A 23,090-nucleotide genomic window follows, 5' to 3' on the forward strand; every position below is an offset into this window, starting at 1 on the left:
CAAGTTTGAGTGATGCACAATTTTAACCTAGTGGTCTTGGCTCATACCATATTGCCAATTTCAGCAATCTGTGTTCTTATGTTAAACTACATTAAATGAATGCATCTAATTCTCTCTTAGAATTTGATGAGTGTTTTTCAGCTGGCTCTAAGAGCTTTTCAGGGGAATATGATACACATTTTTGTGTCGCTTGTTACATTTTCCAGGACATTGGCTAAAGCTGTATCATATATCCATTGTTGTCAGCGAGCCCTCCTGGAATCATTTTTCATTTCTTCACACAGTCAGAGTTCTGTTATTTCTAAAACATTCCTTTCTTAAGTCTATATGTGAGCTAATGAGATCTGGTTACTATTTCTGAAAGGACATTTCCCCCCCTGGATTCTCAGCCATATAACTAAGTCTGAAAGAAGAGAAAATGTTGCCAAAGAACCAATAGTTTGACATAAGGTTGTTGACATTGATGAATCATTTTTATTCATATATCACAGAGGTAGCCTTCGGGTAAACTAGCAAAATGGAACTGAAAGTCATTTAGAAAGAGGCCATTTTAGGGCTGCAGATAACGTCATAGCAATAAAGAATATCATCTGCATTTTCTTTGGGCTGACGAGATTTTTGAAGGCAGCTGTCCCTAGAATTAACGTGCAAATTGGATATTTAAAGATCAGCTTTATTCTTCGTAATGTCATGATTTTGTGAAACCCAAGACATCCCCTTGAACATAGTTTTAATGCCATTTTGCAGGAGTAGACAACTTATCTATTGTTTGCTTAAGAATCATTAACTTAGCTAATGCACAGTATTTTGTATAATTTTATTAAAGTCATGCGTTACTGCTATGCTCTGTCGATGTTTTGATGACATTTCTGTACAACTATATTACTGTATCTCAGTTTTTTTAAAAATTTGAAACCAAAAAAAATGTATGTTAGAAAGAGTTCTGTTTTATAAATACCACAGACCATTGTTTGTTACAAGACTTACATGATTCGGATTGGCTGTAGCTTACATTATCCATTAAGATTTGAGTTTAATGTTCAAAATATGGATATCTGAAGAAAATTCTCATATATGGCCCGTCACCTGATTAAATAAATCTTAGTTGTTGTTTTTTGTCCAGGGGTTCCCAAACAGTGGTACAAGCTTCATTCATGTGGTCTTTTGTGTGTCTGTGGATTTGTGGTTGAAGACAGGTGACGGCACATCCAGTGCATTAAATATTTATATTGATTTTTAATTGTATTTATATTGCTTCTTTTATTTCTTACATTGTACATGCCAGCTTGAATTTTATGAAATTCATATCGCAATACAATAAACTATGATATATAAGAAATAAAAGAAGCAGTAAAAGATATAATTAAAAAGCATAATGCATCTAGCACAGTGCATTACAATTGCTCCAGCGGGTAGAAAAACATAAAGCTGTGAGCCGAGACCCTCAGGGATTTTCAAGTGGTCAGTGAGAAAAATTGTGGGTGAATCACTGTAGTAGAGAACTATTGGTGGCCCGCTTTCCACTGTAGTTATGTCTGTGAAACGCCCAAATGGTCCCCAGCTTGGAAGGATCCAATCTTTATTTTATTTTTCTACCTCATATTGCAGTCAATGGGAGGGAAGTTGTCTGTATTGCTGACCTGGTTTAGTTTTACACTGTGTTTCCAGGCCTCATTTAGAATGTTCTTGCCACCTGCAGTTTTTATGAATACTCGTTCGACTTTTTTATTTAAAAAAATCTGCAGCTTTTAAAGTTTGCAAAGGGCAAAGTTTCAAAAAAACCCCACAAAGGCATGGAAAAATTGATCTAGCCAATTAATTTTAGTAAATGTTGTACTTAGTTATTTAAATGTTGTTACATAACTTTGACAAATTATAATTTTCATATCCTGCAGCCCACTGGTCACATAAAATTTGCCAGGAACTGCCTTAAGAGCAAATTAGATAGTCTAACACTTATATAAGCAAAACCAAGCATCTGCCATGAGTATAAAGATATGGAACTGGGGCAACTTCTTTGGCCCCGTCTTTAATAAGACCATTGGCATCTCCAGCCTCTAATACTGTACTTGACTCTTGGCAGCTTTCCAGAGCTTCCAAGCACTGCTACCTGTGATCTTTTAACTGACAGTACCAGGGATTGAGGGATGCGGGTGGTGCTGTGGGTTAAACCACAGAGCCTAGGACTTGCCGATCAGAAGGTCGGTGGTTCGAATCCCCGCGACGGGTTGAGCTCCCGTTGCTCGGTCCCAGCTCCTGCCAACCTAGCAGTTCAAAAGCACGTCAAAGTCCAAGTAGATAAATAGGTACCGTTCCAGCGGGAAGGTAAACAGCGTTTCTGTGCACTGCTCTGTTTCGCTAGAAGCAGCTTAGTCATGCTGGCCACATGACCCGGAAGCTGTACACCGGCTCCCTCGGCCAATAAAGCAAGATGAACGCCGCAACCCCAGAGTCATCCACGACTGGACCTGGTCAGGGGTCCCTTTACCTTTACCTAGGCTACACTTTGCTTCTAGAATGTGTGGTTCCCTCCAACTAGGATGGAGACTAAAGCCTGCCCTTACCAGGGATTGAACTGGTGGGTGGGGTGCTTATACGTGAAATGAATGGCCACTCACCCCTTCTCGGGTGGCTGGTGGTTGTGGACCTTACCCCTGTCCACCATCCCCAGCAGCTAGGGCCTGGCAGAATTAAGGTGTGGGGATTCCCCACCCAATGCCAGCTTCAACTGGACCAACCAGAGGCCCTGCTGGTTGAGCAGTGCCCTGCAGACTGCCTGGGCATTGTCTGCAGGCTGTCTCTGGTCAGCTGGCAGCCTATAGAAGCCACTTGAGCCTGCCCTCTGCAGCACAGTTGGCCGAAGAGTACTCTGTTGCTGAGTGTCAGCAGTCAGAAGGGAACACACTGAAACAAAGGTGAGGCTGGAAGACTGTTATTGTTCAGGCAAAGTCTCAGCTCTTGTCTGGGAGAGGCCATTGGGCAGCCTGAATCTTCTGGGCCACTCCATAGCACCAGAACTCTTCACCAACTTGAAAGGTGTTCCACCTCACACTTCTGATGGCTCACCACACTGGGCAGCTGCTCACAGAGCCAAGAGCCCTTGGCTAGTTCCAAAGGGTTCTGGCATCAGGTTATAAACCATACTTTATAATGTTATCAATACAGAAACAGACGGAAACCAAACCATAGCATCTAGAACATAGCTCGGTATTATGCAATCTGCTTTTCTTATATTGCATTCTAAAATCATAATTACATTTGCTGATTTTCCTTTTCCCTCATTCCTTATAATAGCTCTCTTCCCAAACTCTGACCTTATTACCAAATGACTAAAATATGTATTATGTGAATAGTCTTTCTATTAAGTGAATCTTTGCTGATGTTTTGTGAATTTATTAGCTTGGTGTGTAGTTTCTCCCTAATGGACAGGCGGAATTAAATGTAATAGCATTGATCCCACCAATGTCCTACTGGTCACCTTCTCCTGTGTTCTTCTCAGTGAGCACTAACTTTTGATTATACAATTATTCATTTAATTATGGCACATCCTCACTTTACTTCCCATCTAATTAGCTAGATAACTCCTCTGTCATCACATGAATAGTATTAGGGTTCATAGATATTTAACCTAATGTTTTCCATTGGCTTTAGTGTCTATATGACTGCCACATTACATTAATTAAAAAATAGCATTAGGTACACAGTAAGTAAAATGGAGCAAATAGACAGAAGTGAAAAATAAACAAGATTATTGAGAGTTGGATCAGACCAGAGATTAATGCAGTCCACCATTTTATTTCTAAGAAGAACCAGCCAGACGCTGGCTTGATAATAAGGCAGTTTAGCCCTACTAAACTACCTGCTTGCAGCAAAAGCCCACAAATACTTGTGATGGAGTATATCTTTTGTCAGTACAGTTTTGTAAAACATGATGCTATCCAATAAAGTTTTAGATAGAATATTCCAGTATGGCAGGCATTTACACTTGTACCATGATATGAATGAACCAAAATCCTTCTGTTGTGACATAACTGGTTTATCCCTCACAGTGTTAAGTTTCTGTTTTTTTGAACAAAACACAAATGGTTCAGATACAGCAGTGCCCCTACCGTCGAGTCTTTAGGAACAATACCATAGTTAAATAGAGCCAGTGAGGTAGTTCATCTGGAAGAATTTGTACGTATGCTATATATATATATTTCATCTAAGTGGCTTGGTGAGATGTTGTTACCAACATTTTAGAGCACAGAAGCACTTCTATATAATCCTATCTTTGGAGGGAAAGGACCAACTAAAATGCCACATGAAATTAAATGATACACTGAAATTGAGATCTTTTTCTAGATGCTGCCTTTTTGTCATTGGAGCACTACTTTACCACAACTCCACCCAAACAACCTCACCTTGCATCTCTGTCTGATTGTGGGTGAATTACTTTTTACGAGTGCTCAAACTTCTAACTGGAGTAGTTGATAAATATCACTTCTTGCCCCCAACAAGCACCAACAACTCCAAATGCCAGATTTCATAACCTTTGGTGTGCCTAAGTTTCACCAGTGGGGTTATAGGAGCAAGGGTCACCCATACACCATTTTGAATTACTTGTCCCAGTCCCACTTTTTTTCTTTTTGGAGGCTATGAACTCACTTACTCCATTAATCAAGCATCCATCTCCTACAGTTTTTTTAAAATGTTTTGCCCTACTCTTCCTAATAGGTTTTGTAATATTGCTCTTCATTCATTCATTCATTCATTCATACTCCACCTGTTATCCAAGGAGCTGAAGGTGACATACTTGTTTCTCCAGTATAGGCTGGAGCTGGGACAGAGCAATGGGAGCTCACTCTGTTGCGGTGATTCGAACCGCTGACCTTCTGATCGGCTAGCTCAAGAGGCTCAGTGGTTTAGACCACAGCACCACCTGTGTCCTGCCAACCTAGCAGTTCAAAAGCACGCCAGTGCAAGTAGGTTAATAGGTACTGCTACGGTGGGAAAGTAAACGGTGTTTCCGTGCTCTCTGGCTTCCGTCACGTTGTCCCACTGCACCAAAAATTGGTAAGTCATGCTGGCCACATGACTTGGAAAGCTGACTGTGGACAAACACTGGCTCCCTCAGCCTGAAAGTGAGATGAGTGCTGCAACCCCATAGTTGCCTTTGACTGGACTTAACCATCCAGGGGTCCTTTACATTTAACCTAGGCTAAGAGATAGTGACCGGCCCAAGTTTTCCTAGTGAGCTTCTTAGCTGAGTGGTCCTAGTCCAACACTCAAAGCATTCTACCACACTGGCTCTTGGCAAGCTCTGATGAAGTGGAGTGGCCTCTATGGAAAAGAACCCTTGGTCTGGCAATTTAATGCAGGTATCCGAGACGCGATTTAGCAGAAGCTATGCCACATGAAAACACACTCCATGTGTTCATGTTACTGGTACCTCTCCGAAAGAAGTTAGCATTTATGAATAAAAAGTAGTTGGGAGTAAACACTGAAAACAATTGATCCTAATTCCAATATAGTTTTCCCGTTGGGGAAAAATATCAGTTTATTCTTCTAATTTGGACCAATGTTTTTCTTTCCTATCCCGAAACATCTAGGTTGGAATCAGTGTTGGGCCTGATGGTCCTTGGAGAGACTGCCAAATTAAACATGTCCTGCCTGAGAGTTTTAATGGACCTAGTGAGAGATTTTATTTCAAGCTCTCTGCCTCTTCAGAAGCAGGTAACACCCAAGCTAATTTAGATGCAGGGAGGGAATGTGTTGAAAACCCTAAATGGAATAGAAGCAAAGCATTTATTTTCTTTACTGTTTGTCTGTGAAGTTTATGTTGGCGCCAGTATTCCCGGTTGGGCAACTGACTAAGCAACCAGCTGTTCTAGTCGAATAAACCTGAAATCTGTAGCCCAAAACACCAGCAATGTCTGATATGTTCAACAGAGGAAGCCACTTGTAATACTTACTTGGGAATAAGCCCCATTGAACACGATAGGGTTATCTGAGTAAGCATATATAGAACTCAGCTGAGAGGTGCGCTGTAAAAATTGCAGTGCATTTATCTGCCTGATGCATAAAATGTATTTGGTTGTTTAAATGTCTGTCTACCACTGTTCCACCATGTTCCTGGATATATGTAGTTCCTTTCTTCCTTTAGAAATGTAATCTTAGTGTCACTGAGTTGGTACATGATAGAAATTTCACATTTCCTTCTACAGAAAAAGATCTACAAGGGAAACTTCTCATGCTGGCTTTGGCCTGTGGGATACATATATACCAATCTACTCAAAGAAGTCTGTTTACATGGCACTAGTGCAGATTTGCAAAAAACGGCTTTTCTTGGATTCTGTGACTGTGTCAAGGAACATAAAGGTGACAAAAGATTAAGAGGGGCAGGTTTACTAGATCTCTTGAGCTATCGCTCTTCACCTGATCACCGTAAGTACCAAAGATTCAAATTTCCTCCTTCATCATGTTTCAGTTGATCTCATATAAATGAGCACAGTTACTGCATTTGCACTGAAACACCTAATTGCCACCTATGCATTTTATGAATGATAGTTCCTCCTTCAGAAAATTCCAGATCAATGTCTTATTATAAGAAAGGTTGACTATAGAATTTGTAAACCAGGAGCAGCTGAGACATTTCCTGATGTTTCACACCATATGAATTATGAACAGTGGCTTTAATTTTTCATCTGTTAAATGTAAATACTGTGTTGTATATATACCTTGGGCCTACATATTACTTGTAATTATAATGTTAAAAATACATTTTTTAAAAAGTGCTCCAAATTTCAGGATTATAGTAAAAAGGTATTGGTCTTGTTGAAAATTAATATTACAATATTGAACACACTTACTAGGGATTTAATGGGGCTTGTTTCTAAATAAATATACTTATGATCAAAGGAATATTCAAATTACAGCCCATGCTATTTTCAGTATGAACATAATAACTTCTAATTAACCACTTTAAAATGTGCCCTTAAGTAACATGAAAAGTTGGTGTGTCGTGTCTTCTGGAACAACAGAAAATCCTCTCCATGTTTTTACATACTTAACAAATCTCAAGCATGCATTAATTGAACAGGAAATTTACGATGTTTACTAGTGCTACTAGACAGAAAAAAAAGTCCAAGCATTTTAATGCACAGCTGACAAGACACTGATGGTACAATTTATTTTACAGGATAAAGTTAAAGCATTTGTTAGATGATCAGCTGGGATCAGTATGTTTGGAAAACGATATGATTTGTCTGTAGTCAACTTTAGCTGTGGAACTGGTCTGGCTGTCAACTTGCAGTTTTCCCTTGGGTGCCATCTGACTAAGCAAACTATGAGTTACTGCAGGGGTTTTGGCACTGTGAAAAAACATTCAGCTACATATCTTAAGTTACTGGGATGCGGTGGGTGGGTAGGGGAAGGAGCAGCTTCTCAAATATCCTATGAGATTTGTACAAGATCACAGGCAACAATCCAATCTTGAAGTTAAGTTTACTACTTGGGGGGGGGGGGAATTGTTTAAGCCATAAGAAAGTTTATTTTAAACTAGATGAGCACTGGCACAGAGTCATCTGGGATCACAATCAATCTATTTTTTTGTAATATCCATGGCACATTATTGATAAAGAAGATGTGATATTTGGAAAGTCATTTTAGCTTATGGAAGGCTAAAAAATAGGGACTTCAACACCTGTGATTTCAAGACAAAGGCTCACTTTTGATACTACTTGTCTCTATTTTTATTTTTAGGATTGCAGTAACAGTGACATCTGGACTGAAGCTGAAGTTCAGATGCACAATTATGTTATCAGCAACTTCTATATAGTGTGAAAATGTGCATGTGCTAAAGTCAGTAATACTAGATGTGGAATGACAAAATTCGATTCATTCAGTAACCTGGCAGTAAAGAGCCATTCATTACCGAAGCACTAAGCCAAGTTTGGCAATTTACTTTGTTCACATATGTTAAGTGATATGATGGCACTTGAAAGCATAATGAGCAATGGAAATGGAAGGAATACATGCTTGAAACCTGTTGAGTGAGGGGAAGTGATATGGTGGCCAAGTCAAGTGGTGCTGTTTGTTTCATTAAGGGTTCTGGCAATTTGACTATGGTAAGAAGGAAATGTGAGATTACTCACAGACTGTTTAACAACAAGCTAACTCTATGTAGTATTATGCTGGGCTCCAGCAGTCACAGCTTGAGGTCTTCCATGGAAGCCCATTTCTTGGATAACTCTGTAATGTTATATTTCATTTGGCTATTCAAAGCCTTTTGGTATCTTGAAGTGGAGGCCAATAACATCTACTTGTGAAAATACTTTAGGGAAGTTTCTCCACCCCTCCTTTTATGTATAATTTATTTATTTACCATCTACAGTAAACATGCAAGAGTACAACGTGGCATAGCCGCCCCCCAAAGCCAGTATCACAAGGAAACTACAGTTTAAATTTTGTCTGTGCAGGGAGACAATAGAGGAACAAGGAATGGAAGGGATAGATTAGGGTAGCAGAGCAACCAGGATAGAGGAGGAATGGGGAAAGGTCAGGCAAACAAGGAAGGAATAAACACAAGTGAATGCAGTTCTATTTTAGACTTCTTTCAGTTGTTGGTGTGGATTGTTGAGTTACATGGGAGAGGTAGCTGGAGAACGGGGAGGGAGAGGTGGCACCACGCAGGTGAGAAGGACTTCCTGGGTTATGAAGCAGAAAGGGTAATGGGCAGAGTAAATTAAAGAAGGAGAACTCAAGAACTCATCTATTATTTTCCGTCACTTCAACACAGCCATTCTAATAGTTGATCAACTTGACAAAAACTGGTTTTAAGTAGCATGTGCTGAAACCGAGTCCATCATGTCCTAAATGAACTCTATAATGTATGATTTGAAATAATAATAATAATAATAATAATAATAATAATAATAATAATAATAATAATAATTTATTATTTATACCCCGCCTATCTGGCCAGGTTTCCCCAGCCACTCTGGAATGCTCCCAACAGAATTAATGATGATGATAATACGATAAAATGATAAAACATCATACATTAAAAATTGCCTAAACAGGGCTGCCTTCAGATGTCTTCTAAATGTCAGAGGGTTGTTTATTTCCTTGACATCTGATGGGAGGGTGTTCCACAGGGCAGGCGCCACTACTGGGAAGGCCCTCTGCCTGGTTCCCTGTAACCTCACTTCTCGCAGTGAGGGAACTGCCAGAAGGCCATCGGACCTGGACCTCAGTGTACCTAAGGACCTTTTCTCCAAAGTGCACATTTCCTAATACCTTCCCAGGCATTCTCCCTTTAATCAGAAAATACTCGTTTGCACAGGTAAATGCTACAATATCTTTGTGTGCTGTGAACATGAAAAGTGCAGTAATCGTACTAGAAATGTGCCACCTTTGTGGTAGGGTATAGACATTTTCTGTGACCTGGATAGAATTGCAACAAGAACTTGGAAGCCAAGCTGACCTGAGAAAATCAATCTAGGATAAATTATCAGCTCCTTGTTACCTACACTGTAGTCAATAAGAGTGCAGTGACTACCTCACAAACCTCATTTAGGTACATGCAGACTGCCATAGCACTAAATATTTCCCAACCCTGCTCTGTGAACCCCCACTCTGCTGTAGCCGTGGCAAACACTGGGATTGATTTAGCAAAGTTATTCTTGTTGGTATGTGCAGTTTAGTTATTTGCAAGTCAGGCTAAAAACCCTGTTCGCTAGACCTTTGGCTTGGGAATAACCTACCTATTGTGCAGGAAAATCATGTTGGTCAACCCTTTCCTTTGGGGGTAAATAGCAACTTTGGGAGAAAGGAATGATTTTGCTGGTGTAGGGTGAAAGAGTTGAATACGTCTTTCCCTTTTGTGTGTCACCACCTTCCTGGCAAAAATCAATCCAGAAGTAAATGAAACCTCTGAGGAAAAAGAGCTGTTGTCAGCCCAAGTACTTATGGGGTTCGAGAGGAGTTCACAGAGGTTACAAGCACACATACACCACATCAGCTAGGAAGAGGCTGATCTCAAGGATACCATCAATTCAATGGAACCTAGTCACTCATGGCTACAGGCATGCCAAGTGTCATGGTCTGGTTTATGTGTGATCGAAGTCCCGGTTGAGGATGTCGGGACCAGGGGCAAGATGGTGGGGTGGGAGCAGGAACGAGAGTCCAGAAACCAGGAGTCAGGAAGCCAGGAGTCCGAGGGTCAAGGAGCTGGGAGTCAAGAAGCCAAGGGTCTGAGGGTCAGGAAGCAGGAAGTCACAAAGTCAAGGGTCCGAGGATCAGGAAGCAGGGAGTCAAGAAGCCAAGGTCCGAGGATCAGGAAGCAAGAAGCCAAACACAGCAAGGCAGGAAGCGTGTTGATGTGGCAAAGAGCTGAAGGGAAATGCTGACCTTATATCCCTTCCCGGCTCTTGCCACCAGGTGCTGTGAGTTACCAATCAGCCTCACCTGTGCGGCTGCACCTTGCCTCTTCAGAACAAACTTAGGAAGGCCCCAGTCCTGCAAAGCCCTACTGGTCACAGGGCCTGGCTCCTGCACGCACTCCTGACACCAAGATGCTCGGGAACAGAGGCAGCATCATTCCTATCTGGCAGCTCTCATTCATAAGTCTTAATCCAGAGGATCACAGATTCCTCATGTGCTTCGATGACATTCCAGGAATGGTTTGGATAGCAGAACCAGTTATAAATCTCAGCTGATGCCAAGCAAGCCAGTGCTAAAACAACATCTTGTGTTATGCTACTTGCAACTCTTTGCTGGACAGTAGCCCTGCTATGCAGGACCTCTCGATCTCTGAATCTTGGACAGCTCCTTTTGCCTTTCTGGTTAGGCAGAATTTTGGACCAAACATTAGGGTTGAGAATCAGTGCTCTCATCTAATTGGGATTCCCTTATAGCTGCATTTTATTTAGTCTTGTTTGACCCTTAGATCAGGCTTCACTGCAGTAATCAGGATATATATCCAGGTCAGTAGAAAAAATTATATCTCATTTTTGTTCTAAATAGATTTGGGGTCAGTTTTTGTTTGGGATAGTTCAAATGAAGTCTACGAAGACACAATTAATCATGTTAATTCTTCCCATATGTAGTCCAGAGCACACATTTATTTTTATGTGTTGAGCTTGATTTTGTGCATAATACAGGAATACAGTCATTGCAAGTGAAAGATCATTATTGCTTTTTCCAGTCCATCTTAATATTTTGCTTGTGTACGTATAGTCCATGGATAAGTGGGTCAAAATGCCCTTTACATGCTCTTTGTCTTTCATTTTTGGTAAGGTAACAGGCCCCTTGCTCTCCTTGTCAACGCTGAGATGAACTTTTCATCCTTTTCTTCTGCATCTTAACAAGATACATACTGCACGAAAAGCCTATTATTAACCTTCCTTTTCCCTCTAATAGTTGTGTGCATCTTAAATGATCTTCCCACATAGCAATGTCGATGACATCTGTCATAAAAGCTGAGACAAATATATGTATGCTTGATTTTAAAGGCTGCTTCTAAAAAGCACTGTCAAACTTCAGAAATGTTATGGAAAACAATCAATGTCTTTGCAGTGCATCTGACCTCGATACATACAATTTTCATGTTTATCTTTTTGAGGCAGCCAGGAAACTTAAGTCTCAGCAGAGTTGAAGGGGAGCGGGGGTTTGGGAGCTTATCCAAACAATCCTACTAAACCCATCCCATCTGCATTTCCCTTGAATTGAATGATCCTGCCAAATCTTTTGGCAGTGACAGCTGTGGTGTTCCCCCTCCTTAGTAGACACAGACGAAGATATGCCTATATAGAAGGCAGCCCAGCTTTTGGAGGGAGGATAGTGCTGTGCTGTGTGTGTTCCTGCCCACTTTAAAAAATGGTGCCAGGTGTGTGTTTGCCTACTGCAAAGGGAGAGTACATTTTCTCATTCCCTGCTGTGCCGGAAGTAATCAGAGAGCTGGGTAAGAACTTTGTCCCTTTCACTAGCACTATCAAATGCAAGGAAGTGAAATCAACCGAACTCACTCGGAGGGCTGCCACAGGGAACAGAAAAATCATCAAGCTTACAAGTGAGGAAGAAAGACTGGAGAGGTTTCATAAAATTGTGAGGTTCTGCTGCAGCTCACTACAGTTTCTCACTACAGTTGGTGTCGTTTGTCTGAAGACTATTAGATCAGACTCATTTGTAAGGCTATCTTAGGATGTAGTTTAAAACAGAGCACCTTTGATTAGTGTTGGGAATGTTCTAATGTGTTATATCTGTCTTTCTAATTTAAAAGCCTGTGAGGCTGCAGCTAGAACTTCATTAAAGGGAATGGGGGGAAAGTACAAGGGAATTAAGAAACAGCTGTAGAACTATTTTTCCTTCTTCGTTAGAGATAGTTAATCAACTTGGACTAAGCCATTAAGTTATGAATTATGCACTTGAGATAATTTGTGGGGGATGGTGAATAGGGATGGTTGTATCTTTCACTTTCTGTCAGTTTCATTTTTGGGGGGCTTCAGTTCTTCACATACCTGCATCTCATTTATTTGCATTTTTGTTTTAAATCCTCATGAAAATTTGTCAGCATTTTGGTGTGAATTTCTCCTAATAAACAGATTTTTGAATGCCGTTTTGCCTGATGTACACATTTCTGCCTGCAAATCCCCCTAATTCCACACATTGTTACGTATCTTTAGGTGCCTGGCAAAAACATTCCTTTTAAATCATGCCTTTGGCTTTAAGCTATCTATGGCCTTTTCACTTGGGTTCAATGTTTTGATGTAATAAAAATAAATAATAATGTAATAAAAATAAATAATAATAAAAACACACACAGAATGATTGTTTAGATCGGGGTTGTCAACCTGGTCCCTACCACCCACTAGTGGGCATTTCAGGATTCTAGGTGGGCAGTAGGGGGTTCTATGGCACAAGGTGAATCCTCCTTCCATCGAGCATTGGTGGGTGCCAAGGAAATTTTACCATCAAGAAAGATGCATTAGTGGGTGATAGGTATAAAAAAGTTGACTATCCCTGTTTTAGATCCTCCACCTGCCCTTTATGCTGGCTTTAATATACTGTATGTATGTATTTGCTTTTTGCTTAAAATACTATAAGTCACTTTGAATTGCCGTGGCAAAAAAGTGACCAACAAATTTAATAAATAATGATACAGTGGTACCTCGGGATGCGAACGGGATCCGTTCCAGAGCCCCGTTCGCATCCAGAAGCAAACATAACTAGCGACAGCACGTCTGCGCATACACACGTCGCTTTTCGCCGCTTCTGTGCATGCGTGTGACATCATTTTGAGTGTCTGCGCATGCGTGAGTGGCGAAATCCAGAAGTAACACACTCCATTACTAATGGGTTGCCGTGGATCGCAACTCAAACGTGCTCCACATGAAGCATATTCAACCCAAGGTATGACTGTAATAATTTATACATGTTACATTGAACAAATATATGCATTTCAATGCATACTTTCTCCTAATGTGTGCATTTTGGTACACATTATTTGCATCACAAAATTTGGAGAAGCATGAATTTCGAAGGACGGCTGGGTTTTGCTTCATAAATAGTTTCAGAAAATGAGAATGATTCACATGAAAATTCAAAATGAATTGAATTACTCGCCCCCCTCCATCCCTAGTGGCAAAATGTTTGGTTAGCATCTGTCTGTGTCTCAGGATACAATGGAAGAGTGCACCTTTGTGGGTGAAGTCAAACCATGGAGAGTTACAGCGCCTGCTGTGGCTGTAGAGATGCATATGGATGTGTTTTGTTGCAGCTGGGGCAGATGAAGGCATCCACCTCTGCTGACGCAGGAGTACCATGGTGTTTCTTCTTTCTGTGCTCCTCCCAGCAGTCATTGCTCTTCTGGTCACTTGGATACACGGCCTGACTGTCTCCAGGTGCTGTGGTCATCTGCAAGGAATTCCCATATGGCAGGATTAATCTTGCCAGCCCTTAATGTCACATTTGCAGCCATCTTTGTAAAGCAGAGTGGGTCTGCCAACAGGCCTGGTTGCCTGAAGCCAACTCCCTGTAGAGCACATCCTTGGGGATCCCGCCATCTTCCATTCTGTGGACACTTCCAAGCCAGCATAGACATCGCTGAGCCAAATAACTTTAATACAACAACCGCTTTACATCATATCTGTGCAGTGACATGCATGAAGGTCCCCAAGAGCACTCCAATAGCGCTTATGCTTAGCTTCAGTAGTGATTCATAAAGGAAAGAAACTGACTCACCAGTATGTGCTTGGTTTTCCCTAAACAGATGCTGTCAAATTATTGACCACTTCTGACCTCACTTAGCTAATTAGATCTGACAAGATCACAGCCCAGGATACTCTGTCTGTGGCTCATTGAGACATAGATCTTTTTGGGTTGTCTGTTTACCTATGGCCATGCCATAGTGGGACCGAATAAAGCCTGTCAGAATTCCCATCACTCTACAAAATGCTTGTCTTGCTCCTACTTTGAAGAGTTCAGTTTTCAAATTTTGCTAAAAATGACAGGTCTCTCTGCCATTATCACTGTCTCATCAATCACATCAACAAAAGCTGAGCTCCCATGGAGAGCTTATTAAAGTCTGGGTTCAATATATTTCTTCTGCATTTATGTTAAAGATATTTACGCACGTACACAAGCAAGTGCATGTGTATATGCATGTGTGTGTGTGTGGACGTGAAAGAGTGTATGCGTACATGTGTGTGTCCGTATGTGTATATATGAAAATACGAAGGAAAGCATTTGCAAAGCAGATAATAAATGTAGCTGTGCTTCCAATTTATGCTTTACCCACGGAAAGCCATTCACATAAAATGAACATATTAAACTTTAATGTAGAATGTTACACAAACGGGAGCTCCTATTGGTGTCTGGAAGGTATTATTACTATTTTATTTCATTTATGAATTGCCATGAAGCATCTCGAAGCAATTTTGCAATACACTAAAAGCCACATACAAAACAACTGCACATATAAAAACAATTTCAAATAAATTCAGATAATGACTAGAAGAAAAGATTCCGCTCGCTGAAAGAGAAAATTCTTCAACAAATGCCTAAAAGGCAATAAAGACAGTCCTTGTGATAGGTAATGGGAGAAAGTTTCAGAGGGCAGGTCCTGCCACACTAACAGCTGAGTTCTGTCATTGTCAACCCTACAGGTTGTCCTGTCCTGCAAAATGTAGTGATTGGTTAGTTGCGGGTGGCGCTGTGGGTTAAACCACAGAGCCTAGGACTTTCTGATCAGAAGGTCAGCGGTTCGAATCCCCATGACGGGGTGAGCTCCCGTTGCTCGGTCCCTGCTCCTGCCAACCTAGCAGTTCGAAAGCACCTCAAAGTGCAAGTAGATAAATAGGTACCGCTCCAGCAGGAAGGTAAATGGTATTTCCGTGCACTGCTCTGGTTCTCCAGAAGCGGCTTAGTCATGCTGGCCACATGACCTGGAAGCTGTACACCGGCTCCCTTGGCCAATAAAGCGAGATGAGCGCCACAGCCCCAGAGTCGGCCACAACTGGACCTAATGGTCAGGGGTCCCTTTACCTTTAACTTTATAAGGGATGAGAAGATCTTTTAGGTATCCTGGCTGCAAGCTTTATAAGTCTGTGTACACCACAGCCAGCACCTTGAACTCAGCCCAACAGCCAATTGGCAGACTCTACCATTCTTTCAGCTGGGCGATGATCGTATTCTGTCTCGGTGAAAAATCAACTGACCACAGTTTGCACTAGCTAAAGCTTCTGGGTCACCTTCAAAGTCAGTCCCACACAGAGTGCATTGCCGTGATCCATACTGGAGGTTACTAGCCCATGTATGAGAGTGAATAGGTTGTTCCGGTCCAGAAATGGCCACAGCTGTTTTACCAGCCACAGCTGATAAGACACTCCTAGCCGCTGAGATCACCTGGGTCTTTAGTGACAGAGGTGGATCCAGGAGCACTTCCTGATGAGGACCCTGCTCCTTCTGGGAGTGTATGATCTCATAATTGCAGTTAACCAATTATCTGCACTCGGGGACCAATCACACACAGCACCTCCATCTTGCCATGATTCAGAGTCAGCTTGTTAGCCCTCATCCAGCCCACGACCGAGTCCAGGTATCAGAGCTTTCATGGTTTCAGATGTTAGATGAATAGAGCTGGGTCCCATCAGCATATTGATGACACCTTGCCCTATGGTCTGTACTGTATCTAAGGAATGCCTAAATAAGTGACCTATATTTTTTTTTAAAAAAACAACTGTGCCAGTTTATTCCAATAAGTATTCTCATATTTCAAGCCTCTGTTTCTGTTGAGCCAAGTAATGTATGATGGAATATTCCCTCGATCTAATTTTACTATCTAGGATCCTTCCTCCCTTTCTGTTTTCAATAAAGATTATTGACGCTACGGACTGATATTGGTACAAATATTTTTGTGACAGGACAGGAGCCATAAAGTTAGCTCCTACAGAAGAGGCCACACAATTCTGCTAGAGGTCCTGTTGCCTGTTGAAGATGGTTACACCGCGGCAACAAATTCATCCTTATTTATTTTAAGTTGGGTCCATGCATGGAAGGAATGCTTTATGTTCAAAACGTCTTAGTCCTGATGCTGGTGTTGGGGAGGTACGAGAGAGGTGGGACACCTGCAGCATTACTAAATACATTCTTGTTTCTCAGTGGTTACTCTATTAGCAGTGAGCAGAAAACTTGAATTAGAATATGAAAGGAATCATTTTCCTTTTCATATTCCTTGAATACCTAATGGATCTTTCTTCTTTAACTTTCTTTCTTTTCAAAGAGCTTTTGTTGCGGAGGCTTTTTATACCCTACCCTCCACCCCCAGCATATTCACTTGCTGAGCTGTCAAGGGCATATATGTCTTCCAATATATAAAGCAACATTTTTGATAGCTGTCACTAGGTCATGCAAAGCAGAACTGAAGAGAGAGCCTTGCAATACTGCTGGGGACCCTGGATGACTAGTTTCATAACAGATTTCTCTCAATGTCTAGACATTATTATTAGATTGCAGGGCCCCCCTTTTTATGACAGTCCTAACATATTGCCATCTGTTTGTCTCTGTAAGCAGGAATAGATGCCATTGATTGAGTGACTGATTGATTGCAATAAATACAAGCACTTCTATAGTATAGGCCCTCTTTGTCAATCTTTTCTATTCAGGAATAAGTGATGTAGCTTAATTCAAACGGGAAAAGAGCCATATGGCTAATGATGAGTGGATTTATAAATTCATTTATGAGTGGCTAGAATATAGTAGGTTTGGTCTGCAATACTTGTAATTTCATTGCATGGATTTCGAGACAGGCTGTATGTAGGCTGACGATGTCACTGTTGTGCTTGCAATAACTTGTCATTGACTCACCAAACTTCTTCTTCTTTTTATTTTTATTATTCCAAGGGCTGTATTTACCTTTAGCCAACCCACTGGAAGTCACATGCTAGGGTTGGCTAGCATGGCAACTCTTCAGCTGGCATACTGCCTTGTTTCTTTCTTTTAGCAGCTGCTTTCAAAATTGGTGGGATCACGAGCAAGGCATGAATTTGCTTTGGGGCTCAGATCACACCTCCAAACTCCTTATTTAGAGTAATGATGAATCGGGGATAGTTTGTAACATTTCACCATCTTTTGGGTGAAGCCTTGTTGGTAGGAACTCCATATTTCTCTGCTAGTTTTCAACATATAAAAGGAGTACAGTGGTGCCCCACAAGACGAATGCCTCGCAAGATGAAAAACCCGCTAGACGAAAGGGTTTTCCGTTTTTCGATGCGCTTCGCAAGACGAATTTCCCTATGGGCTTGCTTCGCAAGATGAAAACGTCTTGCGAGTCTTGCGATTTTTTTCGCCCCCTCCTTTTTCTAAGCCGCTAAGCCGCTAATAGCCTTTTAGCCTTTTAGCCGCTAAGCCGGTAAGCCTTTAATAGCCACTAAGCCGCTAATAGCGCTAATCCGCTAATAGGGTTGCTTCGCAAGACGAAAAAAACCGCTAGCGGAACGGATTATTTTCATCTTGCGAGGCACCACTGTATTGGCATTCCAGGAAAATGAGATTCTAGCTCTGCATCTGCTGTAACTTAGAAGGGCAAGGAATTCCTCTAATGGGAACAATTCAAGGTAGGCATGTGCTGAAGACTTCATCACATCTCAGAGTTTACATATTCCAGTCTATGTTATCAACATGATGGTTTCATCCTGTAACTAACTTGGCCCAGGGCTTTAAAAACGTCCTTACTTGAAGTTTTTTTTTAAAAAAACACACCACAAGCTTCTCAGATAGACTTGACTTCATATCTGCGTCGGCATCTTGCTTATGACTTTCAATTACATTCCAGGTATAAACGTAGCCTCATTTCTGCCCATTCGTTGATGTAACCTGGCTACCTCCGGTATGTAATTCTTACCTGAAACCTGGACAATCTTGGCTTCACTTCTGTGAAAACTGTATCCAAACAAACATACGGTTCCCTCTGCTTTGATTCATCATCTTGCTGTACTCACTCTTTAGATGCAATTTTAGGACTTCAATGCTTGTATCACAATGTCCAAAAGCATTTCAAGATTCAGTCTGGATGAAAGTAATTTGGATTGCCTGCCAGGCCTGTGTGGCGCCATTTCCTCATTCATATGCTCAGCATGAACTCATCCATTCTTGTCTAATTAATCTTCCACAATTTTTTTTTTATCTGCCTATGGTTGTCAGTATTTCTATGCTTCCTTGTTCTCTGTATATTATCTTAAAAGTAAAATATCACCTCCTCAGCCAAAAGACTGATTAAATGCCATCTCTTAATAGTTCCCTATTAGGGCTGTGATCTGCGAACGAGTTGAGTGAAGATTTTCAGGAAAGTAAGCTGCTGTATAGCTTAAACCTATCCATTTTCACTCAGTCCCACTGAGTTCAAGATGTCTTCAAGTAATTACGCATTATATGCATTGTATTTAATGGAAGCCTTACATTTTGATTCTGTGCACGTTTACTTGGAAGTAATTCACGTTGCATTCAATTAGGCTTACTCCTAAGTAAGTGTACACACGGTTGCAACCACAGAGCAAGTTTACTAGGAAGCAAATCCCATAGATTTTAACTGGACTTACTCCCTAGTAGTGCTTAGAATTGCAGCCTTGACATCTTTGGGTATGACCTACAATCTTTTCCTACAAGAAAGGATACCTGTTCCTTTCAAGCTTTCTCAGGATTTTCACCCCTGAAAGATAATTGAGAGAACCATTACTGAGAACTCCTGCTATGGAAGATGAGTCTGTGGTGATCATGACCAGTGACTTTTTAATGTAAGACACAGGCTTCATACATTTCTGAAGCAGCCAGCTAATGTATTTAATGTCTAAAGATTCACATGTAAATTGTGCAAGTTATTAATGCAGTTTCTCCGCAAGTTTTATCGGCTCTCACATAGTTCACAATGGAACTATTGTGTTCACAGTGGGTAAGAAATTGAAAAAAAATGCTCAGTGGTATTCTTTGGGCTTTTTGTTTGAGAACATTAACAGCTGTCAATGGCTTTCCCACCTCGTTTCTGGGTTTCTTGTGGTCACAGGAGTGACTTATCCTCTGGAGCAGAGTCACAATAGTCTCCCAGCAGCAGAGCTGCTCCAGCTTACAGGGAAGGCCAAGGCGGTGAGAGCAGAGCTGCTGGGACACACTTGTGAGAGCCCTAGATGGGCTCAATGTGATCTGGAAAGCCGCAGTTGCAGTGATGCCATTGTTGTGGCTCTGCCTCACTGGGCAAGTCACTCCTGCTTGGTCATCTGGTTGGCCATTTGGAAAATAGTGGGTCGGACTCAGTAGGCATTGGGCTGACTATGGATTCGTTTATGTCCTTATTTTAAACACAGTTTGCCTTCCTGTCTTTATTCTCATCCTCAAGCTATGGTCAAGTATGCCTTGTGAAATGATCAACAATCCCAAGGGGGAGTTCTATGGAAGTAAAAGGCTTGTTAAAAAAAAAAGATGGCGGCCCAACAAAATCCCACGTTTGGCAGAAGTGGTAGTGCCTCATATATTGCCTTGGGCATCAATGGGCCAGAACTCTGCTTCCTGGACTGTTGGCTTGATTGAGCAAGAATTCATATCTCCTGATCAGCTGTTGACCGGGCAGCCCTTTCTCCTTTGGAGTACTGCTAGCTGAAATATATTTACATGAATGGTGTGTTTAAGGAGTGGTCAATTACTGCATACAAAGGTAGACTTCCTTTTCATTCCTATGAAGGGATTTTGCTACATGCATGCATGCATGTGTAGGACTTCTTTGGACATAGAGGACATTTGCTTCCTGCAAGAAGAGGATTCCCTTCATGCACCTGGATTATTGCATGTACATCACAACAACTGGATTGCAGCCACTGCAGCCTAGTAGCTAGGAATTTAAGACTGTGCAATTTTTCATTTATCATACTTAATAATGCAAACAAAAGGTTGCCATTTTTTAATGGTTCTAGATCGATGTTATTTTACTGAAATATTCTTTGTATCTGTGGATAGGATTTCCAAAGATGGGTTATTAGTCTTCAGTCATAACCAACAGCACTATCAGGAGAAGGCATTTTTAAAGTGATAGCAGGGCCCATATGACAAATATGGTAATGACAAATATGTGATACATATTTGTTGCATATAGTGGTTATTATTGCAGGAAGGTAGCCGTGTTGGTCTGCCGTAGTCGAAACAAAATCAAATTTTAAAAAAATCCTTCCAGTAGCACCTTAGAGACCAACTAAGTTTGTTATTGGTATGAGCTTTCGTGTGTATCTGAAGAAGTGTGCTTGCACATGAAAGCTCATACCAATAACAAACTTAGTTGGTCTCTAAGGTGCTACTGGAAGTGGTTGTTATGGTTTTTGTATCGTCTGGGTGTAGATGCTCTAGCAAAAGAAGCAAAACTAAAATGCCGCAATCCTCTATATTTCTCTTGTACAACCTCAACAGAGTGCAGGGCAACCCTGTACATGTCTGTGCAGAAGTAACCCACATTGAATTGCACCAAGTTTTCAGGTTCAATCCCTGGATTGGACAGATTCCTGCATTTCAGGGGTTTGGACTACATAATCCTAAGGGTCCCTCGCAGCTCTATCATTCTCTGAATTTAGCTGCTTACTTCCAGGCAGGTTTGCAACCGGCGTTGTCTATATACGTTTTAGAATGTATCTAACCGCCTGATTCAGTATGGTGAGGAGAACTTCCTCGTAGCAAAGGGGCATGCTTTAAATTGCCATTGACATTCATAAGAATGAAAGATGTGGAGCTCCATTTCTGGAGACAGTCAGCACATTAGAGTAGCAGGCCTCTAAAGAGATGACTGATGTTTCCTCAACATTTGTTATATTCCCTGTTCTAATTAGGAGGGCATGTCGGGAATACTGCTAATGACAAGGTAACATGATGTAAGGCAGGAGGAGAAAATATTTTAAGGATGAGCACAGTCATTTAACATGCTCTCATCTTTTTGACACTTCAAATATTGTTACATTTGTGTGTGTGTGTGTGTTTGTAGCATATCTGTTTTCAGCTGGAAAGGGAAGAGCTATATTTTCCTCTACAAATGGAACAATTGCATGCTGAGAAGGCCTGGGATCAAACCACTTTCACAAGCCTAGCATATTCTTCACAAGCCTAGCATATTCTTCACACCTAATATAATAGCTGCATAAACATAAATATTGTGTACAAGCATCTTTTCATGAAAAAAATAAGCCAAGGCAGCTTTTTTTTTACATCCTCCTAATCTTCTTTCTCCTTCAGCTACTTATTTATCTTTTGACAATTCCTTTGTGCCACCTTCAGCAAACAAAATCCATGAACTGAAAGGTTTTATTATTATGTTTCAGAATTAAACACCTGGCAGCATGAATTCAATAAGCCTCTGTTCTCTGTATCCAGGGCTGGCTCTACCATTTGGCAGTGTGAAGCAACCACCTGAGTCACCTGATTTTGGGTACAGTGGTACCTTGGGTTAAAAACACCTCAGGTTACAAACACTTTGGGTTACAGACTCCGCTTAACCCAGAAGTAGTACCTCGGGTTAAGAACTTTGCTTCAGGATGAGAACAGAAATTGTGCGGTGGCAGTGCGGAAGCAACGGGAGGCCCCATTAGCTAAAGTGGTACCTCAGGTTAAGAACGGTTTCAGGTTAAGAACGGACCTCCGGAACGAATTAAGTTCGTAACCAGAGGTACCACTGTATTATGAAAAGGCAGTTAATGATTAGTTATTTAATTTAAGGTTCTTATGTTTTTACTTTCAGGGACTTGTGGAATTTTCTGTCTCAGGTGTTAAAATGGCCAGCTTTATGGACTGTGCACCTTGGCTTGAAAATGGAGAAGCCGTTTGTTGGTCTGATTCAGGCAGCAAAATATATTAGGCTGGCTCTGTCTCTGTCTATGTGAAGACCTAAGCCATGGAGGGGGAACCTGTGAACCTCCAGAAGTTGTTGGGTTCTAGCTTCCATCAGCCGCAGCCAACATGACCAGTTGTCATGGATAATCAGAGCTGGAGCTCAACAACATCTGGAGGACTAAGGTTCCCCATCCCTGATGTGTGTTTTGACATTACGTCCACAATACATAGATAAAGCACATAGCTTTCCCCAAAGAATCCTGGGGGTTGTTTGTTAAGGCAGCTGGGAATTGTAGTTTTGTGAGGGGTAAACTACAGTTTCCAAGATCTTTGGGGGAAGCTTTAGGGGGAATAAAGCCAATGAGCATGTCTACTAGTCTACTATTCAATACCAAATTCTGGGGACAAACAAGTTTCTTCCACACTATTGCCTTTTAGCGCTGCTGAGGCATTGCTTGCTCACAGTCAGCTGAAAATTAAAAGAGTGGTCCCAAACAGAACTGAATAGAATACTTCAGTCCAGCAATGCTTCTCCCAGTGTGTCAAGTGTGCCACTCAAGTGTGTCACTTTTCTTGTTTTTCTGTGGTGCCACGTGAAGTGTGTTTGAGAAAACCCAGTCACACAGAATCAAAAAGCACTTATTCAGAGGACATAGTATTTGTTCAGCAAACCTTTGGGTCTGCATATTGATGATGGTTTTGGTGGTGGTGATAACAGTAATAATAAGCTATGGTTTTTATTTTCAATGAGAAACAGT

General features: G+C 41.3%; 1 protein-coding gene across 5 annotated transcripts in view; it reads left to right on the top strand.

Moving 5' to 3' along the window:
* TMEM232 (transmembrane protein 232) overlaps positions 1–23,090 on the top strand; it is a 145,764-nt gene that overhangs the window by 53,139 nt on the left and 69,535 nt on the right. For all 5 annotated transcript variants that reach the window (XM_081930573.1, XM_081930572.1, XM_081930569.1 and 2 more), the window contains 2 exons: positions 5,592–5,715; positions 6,207–6,426. In XM_081930573.1, coding sequence (XP_081786699.1) covers positions 5,592–5,715; positions 6,207–6,426 — 344 coding nt within the window. The remainder of the gene's footprint in view (positions 1–5,591; positions 5,716–6,206; positions 6,427–23,090) is intronic.

Source organism: Podarcis melisellensis (assembly GCF_964234715.1).
Source record: "Podarcis melisellensis genome assembly, chromosome: 11".
NCBI lineage: Eukaryota > Metazoa > Chordata > Lepidosauria > Squamata > Lacertidae > Podarcis > Podarcis melisellensis.